Source organism: Mchenga conophoros, linkage group LG8 (genome assembly GCF_057382185.1).
Source record: "Mchenga conophoros isolate Kocher_MC1m ecotype Shallow Benthic linkage group LG8, M_conophoros_male_GT1.1, whole genome shotgun sequence".
Taxonomy (NCBI): Eukaryota; Metazoa; Chordata; class Actinopteri; order Cichliformes; family Cichlidae; genus Mchenga; species Mchenga conophoros.
The window spans coordinates 17,975,816-18,002,187 of record NC_140533.1 but is presented as its reverse complement, the minus strand read 5'-3'; the positions used below and the strand labels follow the sequence as shown (position 1 = coordinate 18,002,187).

Genomic DNA, 26,372 nt, shown 5'->3' with positions numbered 1-26,372 from the left:
GGTTGAAGTCAATCCCAGCTGACACTGGGCAGTCAGTCACATGGCCGACACAAAGACAGAAAAGAGTCATGCTCACATTCACACCTAGTACCAATTTGGAGCCATCAAAAAACCCAACCTCCAACTCCTTGGACTGTTTTTTTTTTTTTTTATAAATTTCAGGGCAGGTGTAACTACAATTATTATTAATTATGAACACATTTGCCACGGTGTTAAAACTGTTTCTGTAAACCTACCATATTCTGTGACAGCTGGCCATCTTCCTCAAAGTGACGCTCGACATAGTCTGTAGACAGCAGATTGCTGGAGTGTACAGATTGAGAAATATTAGGAGCAAAAACAACAAAAAGTGCTTAGAAATGCTTAAAAAAAAAGGACCTAGTACTGAAGTAATTCTTTTACAAGGGTTTCGATTTTTGCTTACTGGTCCTTTCATAGAAATAAATAAAATCAGTGTCACAATAAGTATTAATAAGTATTAAAAGAGGTGTGATGTGACTTGTTGTGACTTAAACCTCACTACAATATTAGGACACTTTACTTCAGTGTATTGCTTGACTAGGTCTGAATATGGCTACACCATCTGTTATTTATCAATGTTTAGCCAGCACCCACTTCGTGTAATATGATGTGTGAGTCTGAACATAGTTATGTCAGTAATTGCAGTGAACCACTTAAAGTGATGTTTAATGGACCTGAGGTAAGCTTTGCAGGTGTGCGGTGACTTACTGGTTGAGCTCCAGGTCGAGTATGAAGGCTGTACCAAAGGCTTTTACCAAGAAGCTGCTCTGGGCCAAATGGATGGGCTAAAAGAGAGTGAGGGAAGGGGAAGGAGGAAGGAGTGAACACCAAAGAAGACATAAATACTGTAAAGAAAATGACGGCTGCAGTTAATAACTGAATTTAAAATCATTTCTCATTTATGGTGCCTTAAAGAGAAACAGTCTGGAACACTGCAAACATTTGATCTTAATTTCATCACTCTCAACATACATACATAATACTCTGTACACAATTTGTGCTGCCCTGTAACCCCCCCCCCCCCCCTTTTGATTTTATACCAACAAATACTAACATAATAAAACTGATATTTTATGATCATTTTACAACAACACGCTAACGTCAGTCTGGTTTTATTACAATGTAACAGCATCAGTCTGTTGTAGTGTTGTAGTTCCACTGTGACGTTCTAACACAGTGGCCACAATACTCATGGCCATTGATCAATGCTCTTTGAGGAGTAGTTGTAATCAATGGTCATGACAATTTGCATATTAATGAACAAGAAACTGACCTCACAAACCATTGTTCGCGAGTGTTGCTAGTTTCAGTCATTAAGCAAATGTACTCTTTCTAAGGCTGGGGAAACCTGCAGTCAGATACGCCTGAATGAGTCACTTGGATGAGTGATGAAAAATTTTTTCAGCGGCTTTCTCCCACTGAAAACGTTACATCCAGATGAACAGAATCAACTCTTTGGGATAGTTAATAGAAACGTTTTTACTGCTTTTCACATTTGGTGTGACCTAGACCCAATTTTCACCCAAATTAAATCAGTTGTTTTGTATTTACCGTCACACAAAATTTTAAATGACATCTTGAAAACTGTGGATGTTAGCCTGCTAACAAACAGACAAATCAGACAAACAGAACAGATTTCATGCTCCCTTCCTTTGGGCAAATCCAGCTTTTATGAAGCACACAGCAAAACACTTGTCTCTGTAGTCATTAAGTCATTACTCTGACTTTTAAGAGTCGACTGAAAATGAGGCCAACCACGCAGGGCAAATGAACCAAAACACAAAGCTCAAGCTAAAAGATGCTGAAGCCATCTTCCCTGTGGTTTCATCACTACATCAGTGGACACTGTCACTGCCACATTATTTTGGGGGGGAGGGGGGGGGAGAACCCCACTCTATTGTATAATTACATCAGGTATTCTTCAAGTCACCATGTGAAGTCATAGCCATCATTACTGTTGTAGAGTTGTTTTTTTATTTAATGAGAACCCAAATCAGTTTGAATGCTTCTCAGCTGATTAGCAGTGTGTCAGTGAAAACAGAAGCTGCCATACTGCGCTAATCATGATGGGTTTAAAAAAACAACAACAAAACAAACCCAAATGCAATGTTGCTAAGATCTTAAAGATCTAATTGCTCTCATAAACATAATTCTGCTCGTTCAGGAGAGCCTCTCGAGTCACAAATGTACTCCTTTGGATGAGGGAACGTTCTCAACACCGCAGAGCGGTGGCAGCATCTGAGCCAGTGTAGCACATGTGCACATTATTCTACCCAATTAGGAGAATTGGATGAATATTGGATCTGATCCGACCAACTAATTAGCTGACCTCTACATTTGCTGATCTTTTAGTAACGTGTGCTGATGTCAAATTTAGTGTGCAGTATGGGCATTTTTCTTCTTTTTAACTTTAAAAATATGGTCAAAATCTAACGCAGACACTTTTTGCTGTTTCACAAATTCACCTCGGAGGGTTTTACATTTCAAACGAAAGATGATACCTTATAGACCCTGGATAGAGACTAAAACTTGCTTACAATAAAAGGATTATCCTTATAAGTAGAGCGGATATGCAGCAGAAGTTACAGGTGGCAGAGGAAATATAAGCAGCAAAATTACAATACGAATATCCTTTTTTACGAATGTTTTCCCAGAGGAGACATCTTATCCACCCAGCGGCGTTTGGATAAAATTCTGTGCTGAGGGCTCACTGTCTCCGTCTAACCTTGCTCCAAGGTGAGCCCAATCCATATTAAAAGAGAGTTCTGTAGTAGCTCCCGTCAGTGCTCACTGGCCAGCAGCAAGGCAGGTCTCATTAGTAATACCCTGCACTCTCAGCAAACCACTTAGTATCAATCTAAACCTCCACTGGGTCCATATACCATACAATAAAAGACCACAACGGGGCTTGTGAGCAGCAATACAAATGCTCCATTAGCACTCTCACTATTATATTTTTCTTATTTAAATTTTGATCATAATTCAGGCCACACTACAGTTTAGTTTCACACGTTACATTGTTGTCCACAGATACAAATGGACCCACAGTTTTTTAAAACTCAGTACTTGCACCAGACTATACAGTCACACTAAAAAGGTTTTACGTACAAGGGAATAACAAAAAACAAAACAAAACTAAAATAACTTAGCAGGTCTAAAAATTCAGTAACTACAACCTCAGATGAACTGAGAAAAACAAAACAAAAAACATAACATTAGACTAGAGTGGAGACGTTTGGCCGTAATGCACAAAAACCAAACACAGCATATCAACACTAACACCACATACCACAAGCACAGTGGTGGAGGGGTGATGATTTGAGCTTGGACATGAGGCAATGAGTCGACCGTGAACTCCTCCGTATACCAAAATATTCTGGAGTCAAATATAAGGCCATCGGTCTGGCAGCTAAAACTTGACTGAAATTGCATCAAATGACAATGACCCCAAGCACAGCAACAAATCTACAATAGAATGGTGAAAGAGATCAACACTGAAGGTGTTACAGAGATCCAGACCTCAAGCATGACCTTAGGAAAGCCGTGCATAAATGAATGCCTGAACTTCAATGGACTGACCTACCATTGTAAAGTTAGGTCAGTTAAGTTATTGCATCTAAAGGTGATTCTACAGCAACTGAATCCTGGGGTGCACCTGGTCTTTCCACACACTGCTTCTCCATTTTGGCTTAGTGTTTCTAAACTGGTTTTATTATGTCCTCATACGCAAAACCTTAGAACTGAGAATGACTGTGTGTACTGTTACTTAAAGTGGAGCTTTACTCATTAAAAATATTCTCATACTTTCACTGGATATGAGCACTGGATTTCATAGCTATGACTCACAGATCAAATAAGAGTTTTTCATTAGGAAGGCCCACATTGTCCAAAGTCAAACTCAGAGCATCAGGTCACAAGTGCGATCAGCACTTTTAAGACTTATTTTTGGCTTTTATTGGCAGCACAATAGCAGACAGGGAAGCAGAGGAAATAACATACAGCAATTGTAGCTACATTTTGTACCCACAATTGAAAACCGCCCTATTGTAAGTTTTAAACCGGCCACTTGATCTGAACGCCAGCATTAACGTTTTTCTAAACTGGGAGAAATCCCAGACTAAAATCTTTTTTCCAGTTCGTAATTACAAATTTAAAGCTGGGGACAGTTTTACAGCAACATTAAGGGGAGTCTGCAAAGCTTTTCCTTGTTTTTGGTTTTTTTATGCTGTGTATATACTTCAAATACTCACGTCAATGTGTGTACAGGTAAGAGACTAAAGGTCAGACTTCACACGGGTCTAAACATAGCAGCCCCGTCCACCTGGTGTTCAAACCTTCTATTTGAGAAGGGCAACCAGCTCAAAGTGTGGAGCTACACCTGCACGATTCAGACAGTTGATGAACTAAAGGGATGCACAGCTGCCTGGTATAAGTTAAATAAAGATTATTTTGAACTGAGAATCATGCAAAGCTACTTTGGTAGAGCCCAAGACTGAAAATATGAAGCTGGATACAGGAATAATAGGCCCACTTTAAATCCTTACGATGCATAATCACAAAAAACAATCACTGTGCAGCGATCGGCAGCTAGCACAGTGTAAAGTAAGCCTGCTGATTGCATCTCATATCTAAATTCAAGTCTAAGGGCACCTCTGGTATCAGCAGAAAGAGATCACGAGACAACACGCTGACCACAAGGGGCACATCAAGGTCAAACCCATGTCATATCCACTGACCTGACAGCCGCTGACTGACAGCGTTTACAGCAAAGGCAACAAAAGAGGACAGGTAGAGGTGTGAAATATCATCTGATGAGGCCGAAAGGAGCAAAAGGCTGAAGTTGAGGGGGTGGGATGTGTTTTATCTGCCTTTTTAATGCCCTGGTGTGTGTGTGGGGGGTGGGGGTGTTAAAGAATGGTGTAAATGTGACAGACAGATGACTTCAGGAGAGAAGGCATAGAGGGAAAAACAAGCTTGACAGAGAGCAGATTTATTACACAGTTTCCATCTTTTCTCTGTAGCAAATAGCAAAGGTTGGTTTACACTGTCAGTGTCCAGCTTTATGCACAGTAAACTAATCTGAAATTAATACAGCCTGGTTACATATCATGAAGATGACCCACATCAGCAAAACTATAACTAAAAATGTGAAAATTTTAATTTCAGTCTGCTAAGAGCAGTTAACAGACACGCTTTCTACTCTACATTTTTAAGATTTTCTGCATCATTGATGAAACTGTTCCTGCTGGATGTTTGACTAAAGGCAGTGTTAGAAAACATCTTGGTTGGGGGGGGGGGGGGGGGGGGGTGTCTACAAGGTCTACTCTTGATGTCTTTCTTGTCTTAATCTGATCTCAATGTGGGGAAAATGTAGAAACTAATATTTATGGAAATCTAATGACGATAAATGACGTGTTCAGTTCTGATGGTTTGGACAACAGGTGTAAAAACAACAACAAAAAAGGCGGTAACAAAAGCAGGCAAAGCTCACCTGCTCACCGGCTGGGTGGTTCTTGACCCGGGTGTCCAGTCGGCTGTGCAGGAGCTCTTCCTCAGTGTGGATCTGCTGCAGGAGTCGCTTGGGCTGAACGACCTCCTCCGCGGGCGGCAGCCTTCCCTCCGGACTCCCCCATTCTCTCAGAGCTGCAGAGGACACGCACACAGGTGGGGCGAAAAGGTCATTTATAAGTTTTACTTACCAGAATCAACAACTGGCCGTGAGCTTCTTGATGTCCCTACTTATTTATTACATCGCGAGTATTTGGCTCTGTGTTTGAAGCGTGGGAACCTCTTACCTGTCTCGGCGTACCGTGCGTACACTGTAGCGAACAGCAGGCATCTCACCGCGAGCATGATGCTCACATAGTCCCAGTGATTTCTTCCGTGCAGCGCCGTTAAATGAACCGACACCAGCCGTGAGCGGAGCTGTAGCAGGACTCTTGTTGTTGTTGTTGACAGTGAAAACAAACACAGCAGCTTGGTGCCTTCACGTTGTACGCCCGCATTTCTCACTCCCTGTCCGCCTGCGGCGCTTACAAACACCTTGAAGGGGCTCCTCCTCCTCTAGGCTGGGGTAACATGGTGTTTGTGTGTCCGTGTTGCCCTGAGCTGCTTGGCTTCACACACCTGTCTGCCGGCCTCGTTACTGAGTGAGGCTGCGCGAGGAAACAAGCGGCACGTGGGGCGTGACGGGACCACCCACACACTAATGGATCCAGCACTCGGGCCCGGGAGCCCGAAGGGAAACACCTGATATCACCGTCAAGATTCAGGCATTATTTTAAGGACTTCAAATGCATGCCATCCATCTAATGCACTTCAAACAGTGGTTTATTATTTATAATGCAGATGAGCTAAGTGTATTTTCTTTGCCCTGTCGATTAGAATAATAAATACATTTTCTTATAATTAATATTGAATTAAAGCCATTATCCCGAAAGAATTATGTAAATGAATATATTTGAATTATATATACGCAATAATATGATTCACTTATCGGTTGGGTGAAAACTGGGCAGTTAGTATTAATGAAAACTGGGATGAGGAGAACATATCAAATACTGTTCATATCAGCTGGTCTGATGAGCCAAACGGGACACATCGACTTGCTGCTGCCCTTGCTTCATCCATCACTTATTTAAGTTTGACATACAGTCAGCATTTATAAAGTCTTCACCACACATGGAAAAAAAAAAGAAGCTTTTTAAAGCACACAGAGGGGGGATATTTATGAATAAAAACATTTATTAAAAAAAAAAAAAAACACTGTACAAGGTTTCAATTCACATTCCCAGAGACAACTGACATACCTCCATATGCAAAAATCATGTTGCATTCCCTTTGTCACATTGTGACCTTTTTTTCATGTTTAGAAGCAGCAGTGAGTTCTGGACTTGATAGACCATTTCATCATATCAAAGATGTCCAAAAATGGTATTTATTGGTAGATGACCTCATACTGTATATCTAATAAACCTGACTTGCTTCTCCTTGACAAAGCCAGTCCTCTGGCCCACCCTCAAAATGCAGGAAGAGCTTTTTGACATTAATCAGGTGATTTGGCTCACAGTTCGTCAGTCCTCCACCCTGTGAACGCCTCGTCTGTTTGACCATCAACACCAGCATATGTGGGACCTGATCCAGGCGCAGCACTTACAGTAATTGAATAATGCCCCCTTTCAGGAAGGCCTCATTAAATTCTCAGTATCGCCACAAGTTCCCGAACAGAGCTGCCTGAGCGACTGCAGTCAGCACAACACACAATACTATTAAGGGGACTATGCACAATGAGGGTTCAAGAGGAACATGATCATCAACAGGATTCAAATTCTTGGGAAGATGCAGGATAAATTAATCAGCATGTAATGCAGAAGACAATTAAATCTGAAATTAAGCCCTAATTTTAAATATTTATTCAGTGTACAAAGGGCTTTTGTGCTTCGCATCTTTCACAAAAAAGTCAAGAAAATAGCTGTCAGTGCTGAACCTCTACAATCTGTACCACAGTCCTGCTAAAAGGGTCCCTTTCTTCCCCGCACATTGAGGCGGATGGGGTTGATGGCTTAAGGACAGTATGCAGGTGTGACTCGTAGCTGGTGTTGTGCATCCAGGGACACGGCCTGTGGAGTAGTTCCTTGTCGAGCTCACAGTTCTGTTCAGTGGAAGCCAGAGGTGTAGCTGAGGTCGGGCCCAGCTGTGACAGCAGGTCACAGTCCCAGTCTGACTCTGAGGATGATGGAGAGAGCTTTGCCAGGTCTGGGATGAGGCCTGGCTCGATACAGATTGAGGTAGAGTGAGATACTGAACGCTGAGATTCTTGACTAGAAATCCCACTGTGACATTTATCAGTGTGGAAGTCGACTGGTTGAGTGGCAACCGGGTCAATTTTGACAGAGGATCGAGCTAAATTCTGTGCACTCGGAAAACAAAACGTACTACAAGTCTGTTTTAAATCAAACATATCCACAGTAGTAAATGTTGAAGAGACAGTTGAACTGAGACAAGACTGAGAGATTTCATAACGGAGCTTGTCCAAGAGTAAAGCGCATTCACTCTTTGCTGTATTGTCACTTTGTGGTTTTGGTGGTTTAATATTTTGTCCCGTCCAGCTATCACTGTTACCAGTCTTTGTTGTCCTCATCCTTTTACTGTTGCTACATTCAGGGCTGGCAGATCGACTGCGCTTTTTGGAGTTTACTGCGATTTCTGACTGACGAGGAAGGGAACGAGATCTACCAGAAGATCGCGTGGTGCACTCCAAATCTCTGTTAGAACACACAAGCCCAGCAAACTCAACAACGTTGTCCGTTTTTGCTCTTCCTGCATTGGTCACAGCCCCAGAGGTAATTGGTGGGGTGGAGAGAAAATCTCTGAATGCTGAGGCAAATGTAAACACACCATCCTCAGTTGATCCTTCCACAGGCTCCTCTGTGATGTATGGTTGGGGACTGAGGACAGGGGGGTCTGAGTAAGGACTTTGAGGATTTATAATGTAGGAATAGGGGACTTGGGGGCTGAGGACTGGAGGCAGGGAGAAAGGGTCAGAGAGGGGACATGGAGAGAGACGCTGAATTTCAGGCAGTTGATTGACTGAGTCCTGGGCTTCTACTTCAGGTTTTAATACAGGCATGACTGGACTCAAAGCCTGAGGATGCATATCAGGCAGCTGGCAGTTTGTCACATGATTGAAAGACTGAGCGCCTGGATTTGGGACGGTAAACTGAACTCCTGGTGATGGACTGGCAGGGCCTGGACAGGAAAGAGGACCCCTGGTAGGGCTGGAAAGGTGAGTATTTAATGATGAACCTCGTCTCCGCAGGGCCTGAACAGTATGCTCCGTCTCGGCATCAGAAAGAGGCTCCAGTTCACAGACATCATGGATAGGCAAAGGAGTTGGAAGTCTAGAGAAGGATACAGACAATCAGTTGAAAACAGAAAAAAATATATATATAAATAAATCTATATCAAAATATTTCATAATCCAAGCTGACCTGCTCAGTTCTTCTTGCTGGGGTGGATTGGGATCAAATTCTGGAAGCATATCAACCACAAGCTCATCCACCAAGCTGTAATTCAAAGGATCCAGCACAAATGTGCGGTGCTGATTGGACTGCAAGTGCTTCAAGGACAAAAAAAACAAAAACAAAAACCCACACCATGAAAATGAACAAAATCACCCAAAGGAACCAACTTCTATTTGCTTTAAATAATAATTAAAAAAAAAAATTCCTACCTCTTCCAGATTTGTGAATGATTGTTGGCAGCATTCACAGTAAGAAGGGTCCTTTTTGCGTGGTCGCCAAGGTGAAGGGTTACAACTAAGTGGGGATTTACTTTGGGATTTTTCTTGAATGCTACTTTCAACTTTCTTGACCCTAATTAAGAAAAATACAAATATTATGAACCCTCAAAATACTTTTTACACAATAAAACACTTTCTTCATGGAGTGCAATTTATTTCCACCATCATTTCAACCATTTATTCAAAAATGAAAAATAATCAAACAGTTTGTAATATATATATATATATTAATCAGTATTATTCAAACAGTTAGCCAACCACATGTGAACAAACCTTGTTTTGGTTTCCTCCATCTCTGTCTTCTTTTCAAACCGAGGAGGAGGAGGACATTCAAAGGGACTGAATCGACCAGCGTAGTACAGATCTGGGAAGGTCATAGACTGCATGTGCAAAGGCTTGTATTTCCTGTTTACATGGCAGAATAACAGAGGGAGGAACAATAGAAAAAATGAAAAACCAAATAAAAATGTCTGTATCAATGTTTCAACATTACAACACTAAGAATATAAAGACTGACTCAGTAATACAGTAATTATATAACTGAAGCATTTTGAAGCTATATTAACCACTTTTCAAAAACTTATTTGAGATAGACTGTATCTAGCAGTCCAGATGCCATGGGTTCTATGTCATAGCAATGGCCCATACACATTAGCCAGATCACATCAATTAACTGAAATGAGAGCGCAAATGATGGGCTCTGTTAGCACACAGAGATCCCCTGCAGGAAGGGGCAGTGGAGCTTGCAAAGCCTCATCAAATAGAAATCGTATCCAGTTGAGCTCTGGCCTCCTGGGGAGCTGCCCCAGTGGGAGGGGAGCTCTCACATTACAAGAAATTCAACTGGGCTGAAATACACACCTCCAGAACCAGCACCCAGTGGGGCAAGACGGGCAGAAACAATGGGATAGATCACTGCCCCCCACTGCTGCTTCACTGTCAGTATGCTTAACCCTCTAAAAAAGGCTCGAATCTGACACCGAACCATTAAATGAGGCTTTGCAGGCCTTGGGGGAGAAAGAAAAACCTTCCTTTGCCTTGCTAAATCCCAACTTGTCTATCTTTACTGACTAGGATTTAATTTGGGGAAGAAAAAAAATTAACTTAAAACATCGGAGTATCTTGTTATTTTAAGCTATTCTAAAACTAGGCGTGACTGATTTCTTTTTTTTTTGACTGATTTCTAAAGGAAAGAAATAAACTTTCTCTTCCTTAAATATAAACTGAACTCCTCAAAAGAGGGAACTCACCTGCTCAAGTCTTCAATTTTAAGATACGGGGATCTCAAAGCCAAAGCTGTTGACAGCAGATTTGAGAAGGAAAAGACAAATAAATTAGCCAAAGTACAAATGTGAGGAAACTGAATCAAAACATAACCACAGACTTACCCTTGACAGCAGGAGAGCCTTGATGTTTAGTGCCAGTCTTCTGCAGTAAAAATAAAAATCATCAATATGAAACCAACATCAACTATATCTTTTACTTCATTCAGTTTTAATTGGTCTCCATCATGTGTTTGCTCGCTATCGTTACCATTTTCCAGCCCTAAAATCTAAAAACCGCTACAACAGGAAATCTGTCAAATGATGTGAAAAGATAAACAGCTCAAACACCTCACCTCTGCCCTCTTGTGTTTAGTACTGAAGCTCTCTCGAGTTAAATGTTTCAGATAACAGAGGACATCTGATAACACATTAAGGAACAACTTTCAATGTGCAAAACACAAATAATGTTTATTTAATCTGGGCACTGAGTTTAAAACAAAGTACAAAGGACACTGTAGACATCTCTCCTAAAAAGATACTTTTGAGTACTGAAAATAACACAATAGTTCAAGTCCAGCCACTTTAGGAACAGTCTGGATTTGATGTAGCGCTTTGCCAAGTTTCTGATTGTTCCTTGGACAAGATAAACAGCCACAAACTGGTACACAGCAGACAACTCCAATTAAAAGCCGCATTAAAATAGCAGCATACAAGAAAACATGAGCAATCACACAATGCCATCTGCTGTGAGCATAGGCTCACTGCATGTTAATCATGGTGTGTTGTGAAATTCCATTAAATTTAGTCAAAAGGATACCATCCACATGCAAAATCTTGACTCCCCATGATCGAGCACTGGACAAAACACTGCTTCCCTGCAGTCGTTCCTACAAGGCAGATTCATCAAAAAAGAGACAGTGAAGAATTAAAATATCAAAATACATCATCAGTACTTATAAAGAGAATTTTGTCTTCATTGACTTACATTGTTGCGAATGGCTTTTTCGAGCAGCGCTTTCCCTCGACTGCTGCAAGCCTATAGACACAAATGCAGTGCAGTTATACAGTGTAGTTCATTTTAACTTACACTAATGCCTAATGAGTTTGATCTTTTTAGTGATCTTGTGTTAGAATGTTTTCAGAGTAGCTTTCCAGGTTTCAGGGCAGTAAATCATCTGCCAAAATAGATTTTTGGTATTTGATAGCTAACCAAAAGCCTGACTGAAAGTGATAAAAGGAGATAAAGTACCATTGGCCTGGGAGTTCCAGGTCGCTGCTTGATGAGGCCGTTGTCCCGCTGCTTAATCAGTTGTTGGGCTGATTGACTTGCCCCACCCTTGGAAACAATACTCTTCTTGTCCAGGCCTTCTTTGTTTCCAGTCACAACAAAGTTTACATCCTTGTGTAGAAAACTCTCGACCCTCTTCAAAAGAAAAAAAAAAAAAATTAAAACAATATCCATGTGAGTTTCTGATGAATGCAAAATCTAACCTCAGTCCAGTGGATGTACTGTAAGTGTTCACTGACCATTTGGACTTATCAAGTGTTTATCAACAGTAATAATACTTTGTTTTCTAAAGAAAACAGACACGAGTACAGGCAATGACATACAAAAGAAAAGATCAGATCAGTGAGGACGATCAATATATTCGTTATTAGGGTTGTATGCGTGCAGAATTCAAGACTAAATCCATTATTCAAAGGTTTAAAAGACTCAAGATTGATGCTTTTGTCATCTATATCAAAAAGTGTCTGTCTTCTTACAGACACTTTTGAAGATATATTTTAAATACAATGCGACAGCCTTTAAACAACAGCCTTTTAAGCGCCTGTAAAAAAAGGTTCCACTGGCAGGCTATCTTAACATATGCTTACCCCTCCAAAAAGAGAGATGGATTCCAAAAGCAGGACTGTTGGCTGTTTCTTCACATTGTCCAGGTAGAAGGTCTTTCCCTCCAGCTTTTTTGGCCCAAGACACAGCTTCCCCAGGAGCCCATATCCACGTTCTTTTGAATACTGCTGCTGTTGCATGATCCTGGTGCAGTAAAGGCTGTCACAAGCACCAGGAGCCTACAAAAATTAAAGGAACATCTGTCAAGATCCAAATAAGCTTTTAAGTTACAAAACCGGCAAGAGTATAAATTAGCTTTCTAGCAACTATGTTTACGATTTTTTTTTGAAGTGCAGCAGTTTAAATTTCGGTCACGTAAGATAACCACCAAAACGCAACTGCGCAGTTCAAGTTTCAGCCTAGCCACTCTGCTAGTTAGCTTTAGCCGACTTGAGCGAGGTTAGCTCTCTCTAACAACAGCCAGAAACCATTCAATGTCGGCTAATTTAACCCATGTTCTGCTTCTTTGTGACAAAAAAGAGAAAAGAAACACGGCTTACTTGTGTTTTGTTCCTGTGCTGGAGAGAAGCGAAAAAAAACCCCACTGCTATCGCTTCGTCAACAAGCCGGCGAAGCTGTAACCGCCGCTTTTTCAAAAACACTGGAGGACGTGCGGACATGAAGACGGCGTAACATCCGGTCTGACGCTGCCTTCAGGTGCTTTTCAATCAGTGTGAAATCAAAAGTTGAAACGCCTTCCCATTTTAATTTAGCACTGACGTCAAAAAAGAAAAGACTGTTTGCTCCTGACGCTGCCCTCCACATAACCTGTTGACTGAAACGTGAGCCCTGGCTTTCATTTTCAAATATACCTTTTAATATATATGAAATATATTATGAGTTAATGGTAAGGTTCTTACAGTCACTGGTACAGTATCCTGAACCCAACACAAAAGCACCCTGGTTATCAATTTTGGCCCTTGAAAAAGAAAATAAGACAAATAACTTATGAAATTCAAGAAAACAGACAATAACAATTAATGAAAAGCAACTTAGCTGTTTAGTTGATGCTTGATCTGACACTTATTGCAACTGATTATCAGCATATCAGCGGGTCAAACACAATGACTACAGAAAACTACAATCACTGGTTAAACACATTTCCAGAGAGAATCCCCAAGATTCATTTTTGACTACGGTATGTTAAATTCTACTTGCCATGTTAGTTTTAAGGAGCCATAAACTAAATATTTCACCACAAAATATATTAGATTTCTCAGTGATGAGTTTTTCTTTCAATAAAACTTCCAACATATGACAGATTTCAAATATAGACACAGAAAAATTTTGGTAAGCTTTATCTACAGGGATCCCACTGAAAGAGACATAGAACTATTATATTATTCCCTCTTTGTGCCCAGCAGAGGGCAATGCAAGCTTAAGCTGACTACCAGTGTAAATTACCCACATGCTCAAATATTCAGCATTAAATTAATAATATAGATTTCATTCTAGACTGACAATCAAACCATTGAAAACAAGACAAAGATTATGAGACAAATACAAACTCTTTATTCAAAACATGCACTTTTTGTTCCTAAAAATATTTTTTAACAAAACCAAACACAGTAACAACAAATGACAAATGGCCTTTCAGACTGAAAATATGGAAATCCAAGTAAAAGATTGATAAAAGAAAGAAACAAATGAAGCATATAAAAAGCTTGATACACTCGTTCTTTTTAATGTATACTACTGGATGAATGGTTGAAAAAATAAAGTATGTTAAAAAAAAAGGTAATACCTGTACTATAATATATGACTTTTTTTTAAACTTGCCTCTCGAAACAATAACGAAAACTTCTCTTTTCTTTCTAAAAAAATAGTGGGAATGCTTTTAAAATACCAAAAGAAAATATGGTGAAATTACCAGCTGAAACATACTGTCTGTTATTTTTTTGTCAGCTGTTTTCAAACACAACTTCTAAAAACAAATCATCAGAATTAGACCAGGACATTGTTGTTTTAACTTACATAAAACAGACAGCAGGACATTCCAGTCAGCTGCATTTAGACTATCGGAAAAACTCCCTGTGGTCGTGAGGAGGGCACTGCCTGACTATAGCGTGCAGGAGGCAGGAAACAGGATGACCACTCATTACCTGTGAACTCAGCAGAATATTCGCTTCTCTATTCTTGATTTTGCACAATTAAACATCATGCATTTTTTACTAGAGAACTGGCATGTTAAAGACAATATCTAATGATTGATACGGTTTAGGGCTGCAGTACATATGTGAAAACAGCCTTTTTGTTGCTTGTGGGAAAACGATCTACACCAAAAAGAAACTGAAGAACAATTTTGAATATTCATGAGCAAAATTATTCAAATCTTTAACTGTGGATGGCAATGAAAAAAACATTAACTCTGTAACATAAAGGGTTGCTCAGTTTGAATGAAGCTGCTTTTAGATGGTTTAAGTAAGGCACTTTCAATTGCAGCATTAAAGTCTCTGCTTAAAGAAGGTAAACAAAAACAGGGTACCAAAATCTTAGCGCAAAAGGTATTCAAGATATTATTTTCCTGCTATACAAAGCTTTTTCACTGAACTGAGCTAAATAGGTAAGCTGTTTTACATAGTCGTGTTTCAAATCCACTCTGAACCCTTTATGACTCCATATTTGCTGCTACTGCTGCTGCTGCCTCTGTCTGTATCTGCCCTGCTGGAGGCGTGTCTGTTGGTCTGCCGGTGTTTACGTTCACGGTGGGGCTTGCTGCGGTTGTTAGTGTGGCTCTGCAGCTGGATGTAGGTCTGATTATCACCCTCCAGGATTTTCTGAGGTCTACCGCTGTCCTTATGAACAGCCCTGGGTGCATCTCCCTTCCCAACTCTGCACTGGTTTTCATCATTAATGCCGTTCTGTTGACGCTCCTCTTGGGGAATGTTCACGTGATTCTGCTGACATGCCAGCTTGGCATTAGTGAGATCAGTGATGGGTAGTGGTTGGTTGTGGTTCCCTAGAGAAGGTTTGACGGCGATGTTGTACCCAGGTGGAGGCGCTGGTGCATTCCAAGAAAATGGGTAAGAGCTGTAGTCTTCCTCACTCAATCTCACCTCGTTAAGACGGCCTTGTCCTCTTGCCAGCCCGTAGAGCTCCTCATTGGGGAGCTCCGTCTTGCGGGAGTGTATTATCTCATACATGGTACCAATGCCCAGGTGAAGCATCTCCCATATATTGAGTGCTAGACAGAGCAGGGAGACTGTGTACATGATGAGGAGAAAGATTGTCTTCTCAGTTGGTCGCGACACAAAGCAGTCCACCTTATGAGGACAGGGCTGGTCTTTGCATACATAGGTGGCAGGAACGGAAAAGCCATAGAGGGCATACTGACCACAGAGGAAAGCAACCTCCAGCAAGGAGCGCAACAGGAGTTGGACGACGTAAAGGCGCATCAATCCATCCTCTTTGATACGATGACGCCCATCATGGCGTACTTTGGCTTTTTCTTTTCTATCACAGCTGCCTCCCTTTTCTGCTTCACAATCGTCGTTCTCCACCTCTGCCACTTCATAGATCATCGGGTCTTCCTCGTCGTCATCCTCAGCCTCTTCAATGCCCCTGTGCTGCTTTCTGCCTGCAAGATAGTGCTTCTTGGGTTTCTTCTGGGTAAATCCATTCACTCCCCCACTTTCTGCCTTCTCCTCTGCCCGAGCAATTTTGTTGACAGCGTAGCCCAGGTACATAACTGAAGGGGTGGCCACCAGGATAATTTGAAAGACCCAGAAGCGGACGTGTGAGAGTGGAGCGAAGGCGTCGTAGCATACGTTCTCACAGCCTGGCTGTGCTGAGTTGCAGACGAACTTGCTTTGTTCATCGTAGTAGATTGACTCTCCTCCTACGGCTGTTAGCACAATGCGGAAAACAATGAGAGTGGTGAGCCAGATCTTGCCCACAAATGTAGAATGGTTGTGGATTTCTTCCAGCAGGCGAGTCAGAAAACTCCAGCTCATGGTAGTGGTGGAAAAACTACAGCAAGAGGCAACATACACGTCCTCTTACTCCCTGTGGAGAGAACAGAAAGCTTTGGGTCATGCATGCAAACTTAAAAGGCAAATATCTACATTGATTCATTGAACACTAAGGTGGTTATGTCATCTCTTTTCGAGCTGCCAAGGGTAACAAATGAAGTCAGAGACAAAAGAAGAAACTAAAGGTTTACTCCCTCCAGGATTCGCTGCTTCTACCATAACCGAGTATGGCTGCCCCCATTCCCCTGCTGGCCTGTGCTCCAGTTTGTCTCTTTTGCTCCCCTTTTAATCCTTCTCCCTGTCTTTTCTATGTCCTCAACTAAAAAGAAACATCATTACTTCTACTTCTATCAAACATGGTTTAGGGAGTGACGGCACACTGTCTTCTCACATAGATTTATCGGTTGGTTAACTTGGCATTTTTCATTAGTGCTACAGGTCACATGAAAAGCCATTACAGGGATCTTCTAAAAGGAGGTGGAATTGCTCAGAAAATTAAACATTGTGCATGCCATATATATATTACACTTTGGCCTGAATAAGGCCACAAAGGTTTTTTACACATTCCTTATAACCTTTACTGCAATTTAGCTTATTGTTCTATTTGAAAACATATAGTCAACCATGGTGCTACTGACATAATACAACCACAATATGTGCATTAAAGATAAAATGAGCTTCCTGAAACAAAAAAAGCAAATAAAAAAGTTCCAAAACTTTGTATAATGCAAGCAAATTCGTTTAACTCACTGCTGTACATCCACCTGAAGGACAAAAGGATACTCTGAGGAACAGGACTTGACACATATGCTCTTGACATGCCCTCCAGGATTACAAATGTACATAACTAACACACTTTTTCCTGCCTTTGACATATTATTTTCAATTTGAAGACAAACTAAGTTCAGCACAGAGCTCTTCTTGCCAGAATCTGATAATACAGAGTAGGAAAAAAATGATTTCTTACTCTTTCCATTTTTGTATATCTCTCAATTTGTCTCTCTTTTTCCTGACACGCAGAATGAATTGCTCAGCTTTTATTTTACATATAAAGACGCCACACACTCTTCTACTGTACTCACTATGTGTTTTGTTTAGCTCCATTTGTTTGCATAGATGGGTATGAGCACTTAGCTCTTCTGCAGAATGCACACCTACCTCCTGATTCGAAATAAATCACAGGCAAGTACTTTGTCTTTCCTATACATGGTAATCAAATAGTGTATTTCTTCACAATAACAACACTTTCATCCTTCAATGATAGCTGTGCCTTGTAGCTCATGTCCAAACACATCCTCAATATTAGTACACAAAGGGAAGAGTAATGAAGCAGATGGAACGCCTAAGTGTAATTGCCATCGTAATTTATATTACACCTTAAAAACGAAAAGCCATTCAACGTTGATTTGTTAATTTACAACAATATACAATATATTTATTTGCCTATTATGGTAATGAATGCACTCCGCATTAAAGTCTGATTGATATATTGGCTATCTGATATTACTAGCTGCATGAAATACATAACACAATGCAGAAAAAGATGCATATAAAAATGCTGTTCTCACACAGAAAACTGCCATTCACCTGTTTGCTATTTAAGGTAGGACCTGACCTTCAGAATTCACCTGAGTGTTATCTAACTGTGGTATTCTTCATCTTGTCTCTTTGTAAGGCTCTGTGAACTGGCCGAAGACCTCTAATGTGCTTCTTTATGTGCTTAGGACGTCCCAGCGGAGTTCCGAGACTGTTTGTTACTTGGCGGAGTTAGGAGATTCTGTTCGGGGATTTTGATTCACAGAACCTTCCTTCCATTAGATTTTGTACATATTGGACTCTTAAACCGAGCACTTCAAAAAGACTTTGTATATAGCACTATCTACACCAGCACTGTAAATAAACTCACCGCACTTTCATTCCTGAGTCCTGCATTTGAGTCCGGCCAGACAAATCATGACAGCAGAGTGTGGATCACAGAGCAGTAAGTGCTGCTTAGGCATTCAAAGTAAGCAAAGTAGTTTTTAAATATGTGTTAGAAATGGATAAAAACACTGACTTATCATTTTCTTAAATCTAATTGCTAGAAATTAATGTTGGCGTAAGTGCTGAAAATCAAGTATATGTGCATTAACCTTTTATCCCTAATCCAATGATAATTTACATTTAAGTTTAGCTGAAGTAAAGCCATTCATTGATGTTCAATAATGGCACCATTTTATCATATTAATGTAAGCTGTTGAGACCCAAATGTACTAAGCAGTACATATCAGCATGATATTGCAATTAAAAAATGTTTTGATGGGTACGGAAAAAGAACACAGTTCATTTCAATGGTGATCAGCAATTGGCAGAGAGTAGAACAAATTAATGAGCCAAAAACAGGCAGACCTGTCGCATGGGATTTATGTAAGAAGTTTTGAAATAGCATGACGTTTCATGAGATTTCAGTCAATGAGAGGCAACTGAATTCCAAGATCTAAAGAGAAGCTCTAAAGGGAAGAGGGGGGGGGAAGGAAGGGAGAAAAAAGACTACAACAAAGTTATTTTTTGTGTGCGCACTTCTGAGATAAAATACACAGACATGTGTACTGATCTCTGTGTAGAAATGTGACTAACAGCCTGAAAAAAATGCAAACGTCTGTGCTCACGGTAACTTGGTCACTTGTAACCCGGCTGCCTATGAAGATGCAAGTTATATCCTCGTACGCATCTTTTATTGAGATTTTTCTTGTCCCTCCCTCCAATACCCCACGTCAAGTTCAGTTCAGTCAGTTCTGCTACATTAATATACCAGTATTACTGAAGACCAGAAATATGTGAGACTCGGCTCCAAACTCCGTGAAGAGCTACAGGAGAGAGCTCACAGCTTTGAGTCATCCACAATCGGCAATTACCCACTAGTTCTGATAACATCTCCAATTTCAAAACCCCCACCGGCAGCTATCACAACCACATAAGGCGAAAAAACTAAGACAGGCCTTTTTGTGTTAAAGTTGGTGCAAATTATAGTAAACTGTGTGCCGCAAACCTTAGTAAATCCTGTTTGTGTGAGTCATTTAAATATTTTCCTCCTAAAATTTCTGGAAGGCTGCAATAAAGCTAGCCATAAAAATACCTGTGTCCACGCCTTTCAGTAAATGGCCTGCATTTGTATAGCGCTTTTTCTAGTCCATAGGACCCCAAAGTGCTTTACACTACATTCAGTCATTCACACACTGGCGATAGCAAGCTACATTGTAGCCACAGCTGCCCTGGGGCGCACTGACAGAGGCGAGGCTGCCGGACACACTGGCGCCACCGGGCCCTCTGACCACCACCAGTAGGCAAACACGGGGTTAGTATCTTGCCCAAGGATATTTGGCATGCAGCCAGGAGGCAGCCTGGGATCGAACCACCGACCTTCTGATTAGTGGCTGACCTGCTCTGCCACCTGAGCTACAGCCACCCCGTCAGTCACAAAACTGACAGTGCAACTTGTAAATACCAAAGGCAGCTTTTTTAAGAGGTTTTAATATAAATCTAAAATTTTATTTTCAATTAAATTAATTTCAGTTTTGTGTATATAGTGCCAGCAATACAAACTTTGTCTCAAAGTGGTTTCTATCGTGAAGTAAAGAGCCTACAATATTAGAGAGAAAACACAATAGATCAGACAATCCCCTGTGAGTAAACACCTGGTGACAACAGTGAGGAAGAGCTTCCTGTTACAGGAAGAGATGTCTGGTTAAACCAGGCTCAGGGACGCCATCTAACTCCAGGACATGTGGGTAAAGAGAAGAAAAGGAGAAGAGCACTTTTTTTCACTTATGCACTACTACTAAATACTCTACCTAACCCCAAAAAACCTCTAAGCCGAAGACACCCATTTGCTCAAATCTAGGGCTGCAGACGCCTAAAGTAAGTAAAGTTTTAAAGATCTAGACTTCTGTGGGGCAAACTTTGCATGTGATGTGCCTGACTTTAGAGGCTTCCTAAGAAGAGTTTGTATTCAAACAATCTAGCTCCTGCTCTACTACTTGTAACTGTACATGACAAGAGGAGACAGAGATGTGACACGGGAACATGACTGAGATTGTGCTGGAACTGCTGATATATGGAATAATTTATTTTACCTCGCTGAATAGAGCATTCATCAAAAAAGCAATTCTTTAAAGCTTTATCTTTACTTGGTTCATTTATGTCACAAGAAAATAAATTACAAAAAAATCAATCAATCAAAAGACAAATCAAATGGGTTAAGGCACTATATCTTTCATCTGTAATCTTCAGGACACCACGCTGCAAGTGACTATTACATGCTTCATACATAATTTGAATATAATAATTGATTGAGGCGACTGTTGTTGTGATTTGGCGCTAGGGCTGTGCGATATGACCAAATTCTCATATCCTGATATAAGACATCTATCGTCCCGATAGCAATATAAATCACAAAAATGTAACATTTTCTGTAAATTCTGTGAATTCTCGGGCAGCTCGTCTTGCGGGAAGTGTTTCCAGCTGTGTGTCATGTAGCTGGAGTCGAGTGTTTTAACCGATGCATGAAACTATACATTTTTAGACATAAGTTGTAAAGGCCGCTGTTTTCTTTGTGAGTATTTATTACACGGCGTGCTGCGGGGAAAAGCCTGTTCTAACGTTTGAGTCTAAGGTCTATTTTTTAGCACCTGGCGACTCTTTTTTAATTCTCATCCGTAAATAATCTGCTCTTTCACGTGATTCGGTTTATTTTGAAAAGTCTCAACAGGATATTGAGCTTTATTGTGAAAGGTTTATGTGGACCATAAACAAGCGGACACGCGACGGTGTTACCGTCGTTGTTGCTAACCACAACGCATAAAAACAGGCGCTTGTCCATCCGTAGTGTGGTTATATTAAATATAAGAGAAAGAGAGAACTTTAAGAAATTAATATAGCCACTACAGTGACCATCAAAATGATGAAAAAGTATTGCTGTAAACAGTTTATTTTGCGACACCACAAAACAAACGATAGCATAAAATGAAACGATAGACGTTTTTATATCGTCATCCGATATATATCGTTATATCGAACAGCCCTATTTAGCGCTATATAAATAAAATTGAATTGAATTGTCAGTGTATTTTGAGTGTGTGTAACTGAATATAAACAATACCTCATCAGCCTTTTACAACTGAGGGGTAAAAACTTCCAAGTATGACGAACTATGTCAATTTCAACTTTACATAGTTCTAATTTAATCAGCTTTTAGTTTTGATGTTGATATAATCTTAGAAATGGATTCTGACATGGTATTTGTTATAGGTAGTTCTCAGAAAAGATTATTAATTAAGAATATTCTTTTTAGAAAGCTGCCAAAGCTTTTGGCTGTTTTATATCATTGTACACTGAATGACACAGCAATTCACTCACAAATATGCTGATAACTGAGACAATTAGAGGTTTTCTATATTTTTCAGAATGCGTCACTTCAACAGCCCAGATAAAATGTGATATAATATACACCACCTATTATACAAGTTCAAATGCAGGGCTCTATACGCACACACACATACTGATTCCATGCCAGAAGAATTTCCCACTAACGCTATGTAATAATAAACACAGTGACACACTGTCACATTCAGTAAGTATGACACATTAAAAAAATGTCCAGCTGCTAACATAAGACTCAATATTCTTCCTTCCTAATGTCTCACCATGAAGAAAAGAAGTTCTGAATGTCTCATTAAGAGTCACGTGCCCTCCAAACCTGCACATCTGGCCATGTTGTGTAATGTACCATTTGGAGGCCCAGTAGCACAGTATCACCACTACCCAAACACGAACCTTACCGACGGCATGAAACTGGGACAATCCTTCACATTGCTCATTTTTTAACTCATGATCAGCCAGGATACGCATGCAGTGTACAGCAAATTTAAACATAAAAACAACAACCTAATGTAATTAATGTAGGCACACGTCTCACTTAAGCATAGCAAGATACATATACAATAGTTTTAACTGATCTTCTTGACTCAAAGCAAAGAATGAAGCAAAAATAACTCAAAATATTCCGAATATTTTAAGCTTGAGAGTTCCGTTTTGATGAGAGGTTCCCAATATTATTTGCATTTTGCATCAAATCCATGTGTTTTTCTGCACTAAATCAAACACTCAAGCACAATAGACATTTCAGTATATTACATGATCAAAAATCACAAGGAAAACTGTAGATTCTTGTCAAACAGAGTAATGTGGACTCAGTGCCGCTTCAACACAGACTCATTATGCTTACTTGTATCACAGCCCTAATCTGAACAGAGAACCTGGGTCTTTATATTTAAGCTTTATTCCCACGGGTCTTGATAAAAGGTTCCTCAGCAAAAGATTTTTAAGGAGCATATTTGGGTCTGATGATCAGCAATCCTCCAATCCGAAAATATTTATTTCAAAATAAAAAACAGAGCCGTATTTTCACACTTAAAGAAAGGTGTGAATGAACATCTGTTTAGATAATTACCTTTCTGTGATTATGACCAGACTTTGTGATAAACACGGCATCCACATTTGTTAAACACATATGCACCAGACCAGAGCCTGCTGTCAACACTTTTTTGCTTCCATAAAATCTCTTAATTCTATGGTGGGAAGACAAGAAAATAAACCTCACAGTTATGTCTTCATGTAAAGCCACCTAGTCCCTAAATGTACAGCTCCACGCCCCCGGTTACTTATAGTGCCACACTGAAAGCTTTCCCCAGATGTCTCCCAGACCCAGACCCGCCGCCTCCTGCTTCCTACACAGCTAGTAAAAGAACTGGGGTTGTACATGCCTATCTGAGAAGGCTTCAAGCTGTGGATGTGAAGGTTAGTGGTTTCCTTCAAAGCTGTAAAAGTGATGCTCAACCCAAAATCTAACTTTGAGCATGAAACAGTCAACAGCTATTAACTTAAAAGGGAACTGTTAAAAGTTTGTAGATTGCTGAGACTGCTCTTATTTTTGGAGCGCGTTTCTTCTTGATGAGATACACGTTATATACACAGTAGAAAGCTGAATTAAAGGAGGGAAAGCATGCATCCCATGCTCCCTGCCTGGACTCAAACCAGGCATTCTCTTAAATGTAACTAACAACCCCTTGCCCTGGCATTTAGACAGAAGAACGAGAATTGCTTCCACGCTGTGTCCCAGAGCGAATAAGTCAACAACAAACAAGAATTCATAAGATCAAAGAAGCAAGAGGCAGGTTTGTCGGGGCACTACACCAACGCTAATGAGGATGGAATAAAAAAGAAGAAAACAGTGACAACAGCCGGCAGAAAAAAACCATGTCTAAGCTAACGTACATAAATAAAATAATGACCACGTATTTTTCCCAAGGAAAACAACAGCGGTGTAGTTAAACTAAATTAAACCATCAGCATTTCTTATCTCTGTACCTTGCCTTTAAGAGGCAAAGCCCACGGGGTATTTCCAGGGTCACTTTATGAGCCATCCACTCAAAGATGTCAAAACACTCACTATGACACAGCATGAAGCGCACAGTTTGATATGGACACGAGCCTCTAGCTTAAAGAGTTTGTTTGCCTACCTTGAAAAAGTCAAGACAGGTACATTACACAGGCGTTCTCATAGTTATTAAAAATTTTGAGGCCAAGTAAAGAGGTTTGGACTTCAACGAAGGGAAAATGAGAAGTACTGTGATAAAAAAGATATTTTAACTGTTTTTTTTACGAGTGGGAAAAGTCCCCAAATTGGATAAACTGAAGAAAATTAATGGAGAAATATATAAAATACCTTAAGGTAATAAGGTAACACAGACCCTCTGTCTTAAAAATATGCTGAGCATTTGTGGTTATTCACATAATTAAATGTGAGGGGAAAACGTAGGTTTGTATATTTTCAAAAAAGATAAAGAATAAAATTATATCACTTATATTAATATTGTGTAACATTGCATACATAATCAATTTCATTCATAAACTCATGCTTGTGTACCTGCAGTGCTGCATATGTGGCATTAGTTCATGTGAACAGATGATTAAGAAATTCCTGAACCAACAGCAGCTGCCGTTTTGCACATTTTGTTACGAGTCTGAGTAAAAAACAGCTTGAACAGTAAAATTGCTCTAATTTTAAAAGACGACTTATGAATGATCTTTATGTCATATCACTCAGCCGTCATATCATCCAAACTATGATCTAGGATTTTAGTATTTTACTTGGTTGAGTAATTTAAACAGCCTTAGAGCACAGGATCAAATTCATTTAAAAAACCATTCTCAGTATTGTGATGAATCTTATTACCCCCTTGCTTTGTGCTTTGATTCCTTTCGATCCTTCCTGTTATTCCAACCAGAACTCAGAGAGACTTCAAACCCCATGTGCCTGTAAAATAAATAGAAATATATATTTTTTAAAACTATGTAGTTAAAGAAAATCTGACAGGTTTTTAGTCTTTTTAAAAAATATTTTCACATATCTGTGTTTATGTTTTTAGCTCCTATAACTGTGCCTTGCCTAGCTAGAGAACTAAACTGTCTTTCATTAAACAAAAGAATTTAAATTAAAATAGTAATATTTGGACCCACACAGCATGCTCTTCCAACTACTAATTTGGTTCTTAGTTGCTGAAGAAGATCCACATGTTAGAAAAAAAAACTTATTCAGGAAAAAGAAAATATTTTTGCTGCATACAGACTAAAATAAAAATTTCCTAACAGGAGTTTAAGGGATTTATGCTAACTTTATGCTAATGCTAAAATAAGATGTCAAAGTTTCAGATAGGGTTTTCTTTTTTGGGGGGGGAGGGGGAGTCACCAAATATATTGTACACACTTTTTAAATATTTGAATTATTACAAACAACATTTGTGAAATTACGGTAGTGTAATAACCTACAAAATAGTCGGCTAACTAAATCTGCAACCAGGTAACCGAACTTGCTAGCAAAGCTGAGTAACTTGCTAAACAGGCTAATCTAACATTATAGCTTCTTAATCAAAACACAACAAAATTGTAAGAAAAAACAGGAGAAAGTCAAGTCTCGTGGTCTTTCTAGTGCCCTAATGATTCATTCCAATCTTTTAGTAATAATTCCCTCAAAACAATTTTCACAGTTACTCATCATTTATTGTAGCCACCTCACCTTTTTTGGCAGACTTTCGCTGGATCAGCATTTGAATCATCAACCAGCAAGATGTGGTACTCCCTGTATGCAGAGAAATACAGTCTTCACCACAAAATTACACCACAGTGGTTAATAATCATCTCCATTCACATAAAAGCTGAGGGTGAGTTTAGCTCTTACTGTTTTAAATGTAAAAGTAGCTCCAGCAGGCTGAACCAAAGACGGAGGGAGCTTGGTTAGAGCAGAGGAAGGCAAACTGGCTGAAGCGGGAAGGAGGGGTTTCTGGGCATGTGTGTGTGTGTAGGAGAGAGAGAGTATGTGATGCATTATAAGGCAATTTTCCTTCTTGATTTTTCTGTTAAAATCAAAAAGATGACAGTTAAATGCCAGGGTTCTGGTTTATCTGCCTTTAAAGCCTGACAGCATCATTACCATTTTAATTTACACATTGCCTTTTTCTGTCTACATAAATTAGCTGGATGATCACTGGCTCTGATTTTAAGTACTGTATAGTGTAGTCTTTTATTTCCCCCCAGTCAGGATCTGATGTCAGATCTCGGCCAAATCAAACAGGAAGATCAGAAGTGAGAATCAGGAGCCGATGTATGAGTACCAGGACAGGTATGCAGGGGAGAGAAGGAGAATGAGAGTCAGTAGAGGGAAGACAGAATACGTGTGTGTGAATGAGAGGGAGATAAATGGAAAGATGAAGATGTGAGGAGTAAATGTAGTGAAGGTGGATGAGGTCAAATATCTAGGGTCAGCTATATAATGCACAAGCGAAGTGAAGAAGTGAGTGCAGGGAGTGGGTGGAGATGAATGCAAGGGT

General features: G+C 40.0%; 3 protein-coding genes across 6 annotated transcripts in view; all 3 read right to left on the bottom strand.

Moving 5' to 3' along the window:
• Positions 1–6,209, bottom strand: part of adam11 (ADAM metallopeptidase domain 11) — a 32,075-nt gene extending 25,866 nt beyond the window's left edge. For 2 of the 4 annotated variants that reach the window (XM_085284654.1, XM_085284653.1), the window contains exons 1-4: positions 5,817–6,204; positions 5,513–5,664; positions 730–806; positions 237–303 (exon numbers count right to left, since the gene is read on the bottom strand). In XM_085284654.1, coding sequence (XP_085140780.1) covers positions 237–303; positions 730–806; positions 5,513–5,664; positions 5,817–5,874 — 354 coding nt within the window. In that variant the 5' untranslated portion in view covers positions 5,875–6,204. Of the gene's footprint in view, positions 1–236; positions 304–729; positions 807–5,512; positions 5,665–5,816 lie in introns of all 4 variants that reach the window. The other 2 variants (XM_085284652.1, XM_085284655.1) reach the window with 2 other exon arrangements.
• Positions 6,210–6,743: 534 nt separating this feature from the next.
• dbf4b (DBF4B-CDC7 kinase regulatory subunit) lies at positions 6,744–13,429 on the bottom strand. Its single transcript, XM_085284651.1, has 12 exons — positions 12,979–13,429; positions 12,463–12,657; positions 11,837–12,010; positions 11,573–11,623; positions 11,405–11,474; positions 10,941–11,005; positions 10,711–10,750; positions 10,573–10,618; positions 9,596–9,727; positions 9,254–9,395; positions 9,012–9,139; positions 6,744–8,921 (listed from the first exon to the last, which is right to left on the bottom strand). Exons 1-12 carry the CDS (start codon positions 13,096–13,098, stop codon positions 7,496–7,498), a joined length of 2,589 nt encoding a protein of 862 aa, XP_085140777.1. The 5' UTR covers positions 13,099–13,429; the 3' UTR covers positions 6,744–7,495.
• A 522-nt stretch (positions 13,430–13,951) lies between these two features.
• Positions 13,952–25,820, bottom strand: LOC146568556 (gap junction gamma-1 protein-like). Its single transcript, XM_085284650.1, has 4 exons — positions 25,724–25,820; positions 25,562–25,624; positions 24,722–24,802; positions 13,952–16,483 (listed from the first exon to the last, which is right to left on the bottom strand). Exon 4 carries the CDS (start codon positions 16,429–16,431, stop codon positions 15,067–15,069), a length of 1,365 nt encoding a protein of 454 aa, XP_085140776.1. The 5' UTR covers positions 16,432–16,483; positions 24,722–24,802; positions 25,562–25,624; positions 25,724–25,820; the 3' UTR covers positions 13,952–15,066.
• Positions 25,821–26,372: the final 552 nt, after the last annotated feature.

What these genes read in the sequence shown, in the direction of transcription:
- LOC146568556 (XM_085284650.1), bottom strand. Translation starts at nt 16,431, where the DNA reads ATGAGCTGGAGTTTTCTGACTCGCCTGCTGGAAGAAATCCACAACCAT.
- dbf4b (XM_085284651.1), bottom strand. Translation starts at nt 13,098, where the DNA reads ATGTCCGCACGTCCTCCAGTGTTTTTGAAAAAGCGGCGGTTACAGCTT. An exon ending in AGCACAGGAACAAAACACAA is followed by an intron (nt 12,658 to 12,978) that starts GTAAGCCGTGTT and finishes TAATTTTTGTAG; the next exon opens with GCTCCTGGTGCTTGTGACAG. An exon ending in CCATCTCTCTTTTTGGAGGG is followed by an intron (nt 12,011 to 12,462) that starts GTAAGCATATGT and finishes TTTCTTTTGAAG; the next exon opens with AGGGTCGAGAGTTTTCTACA.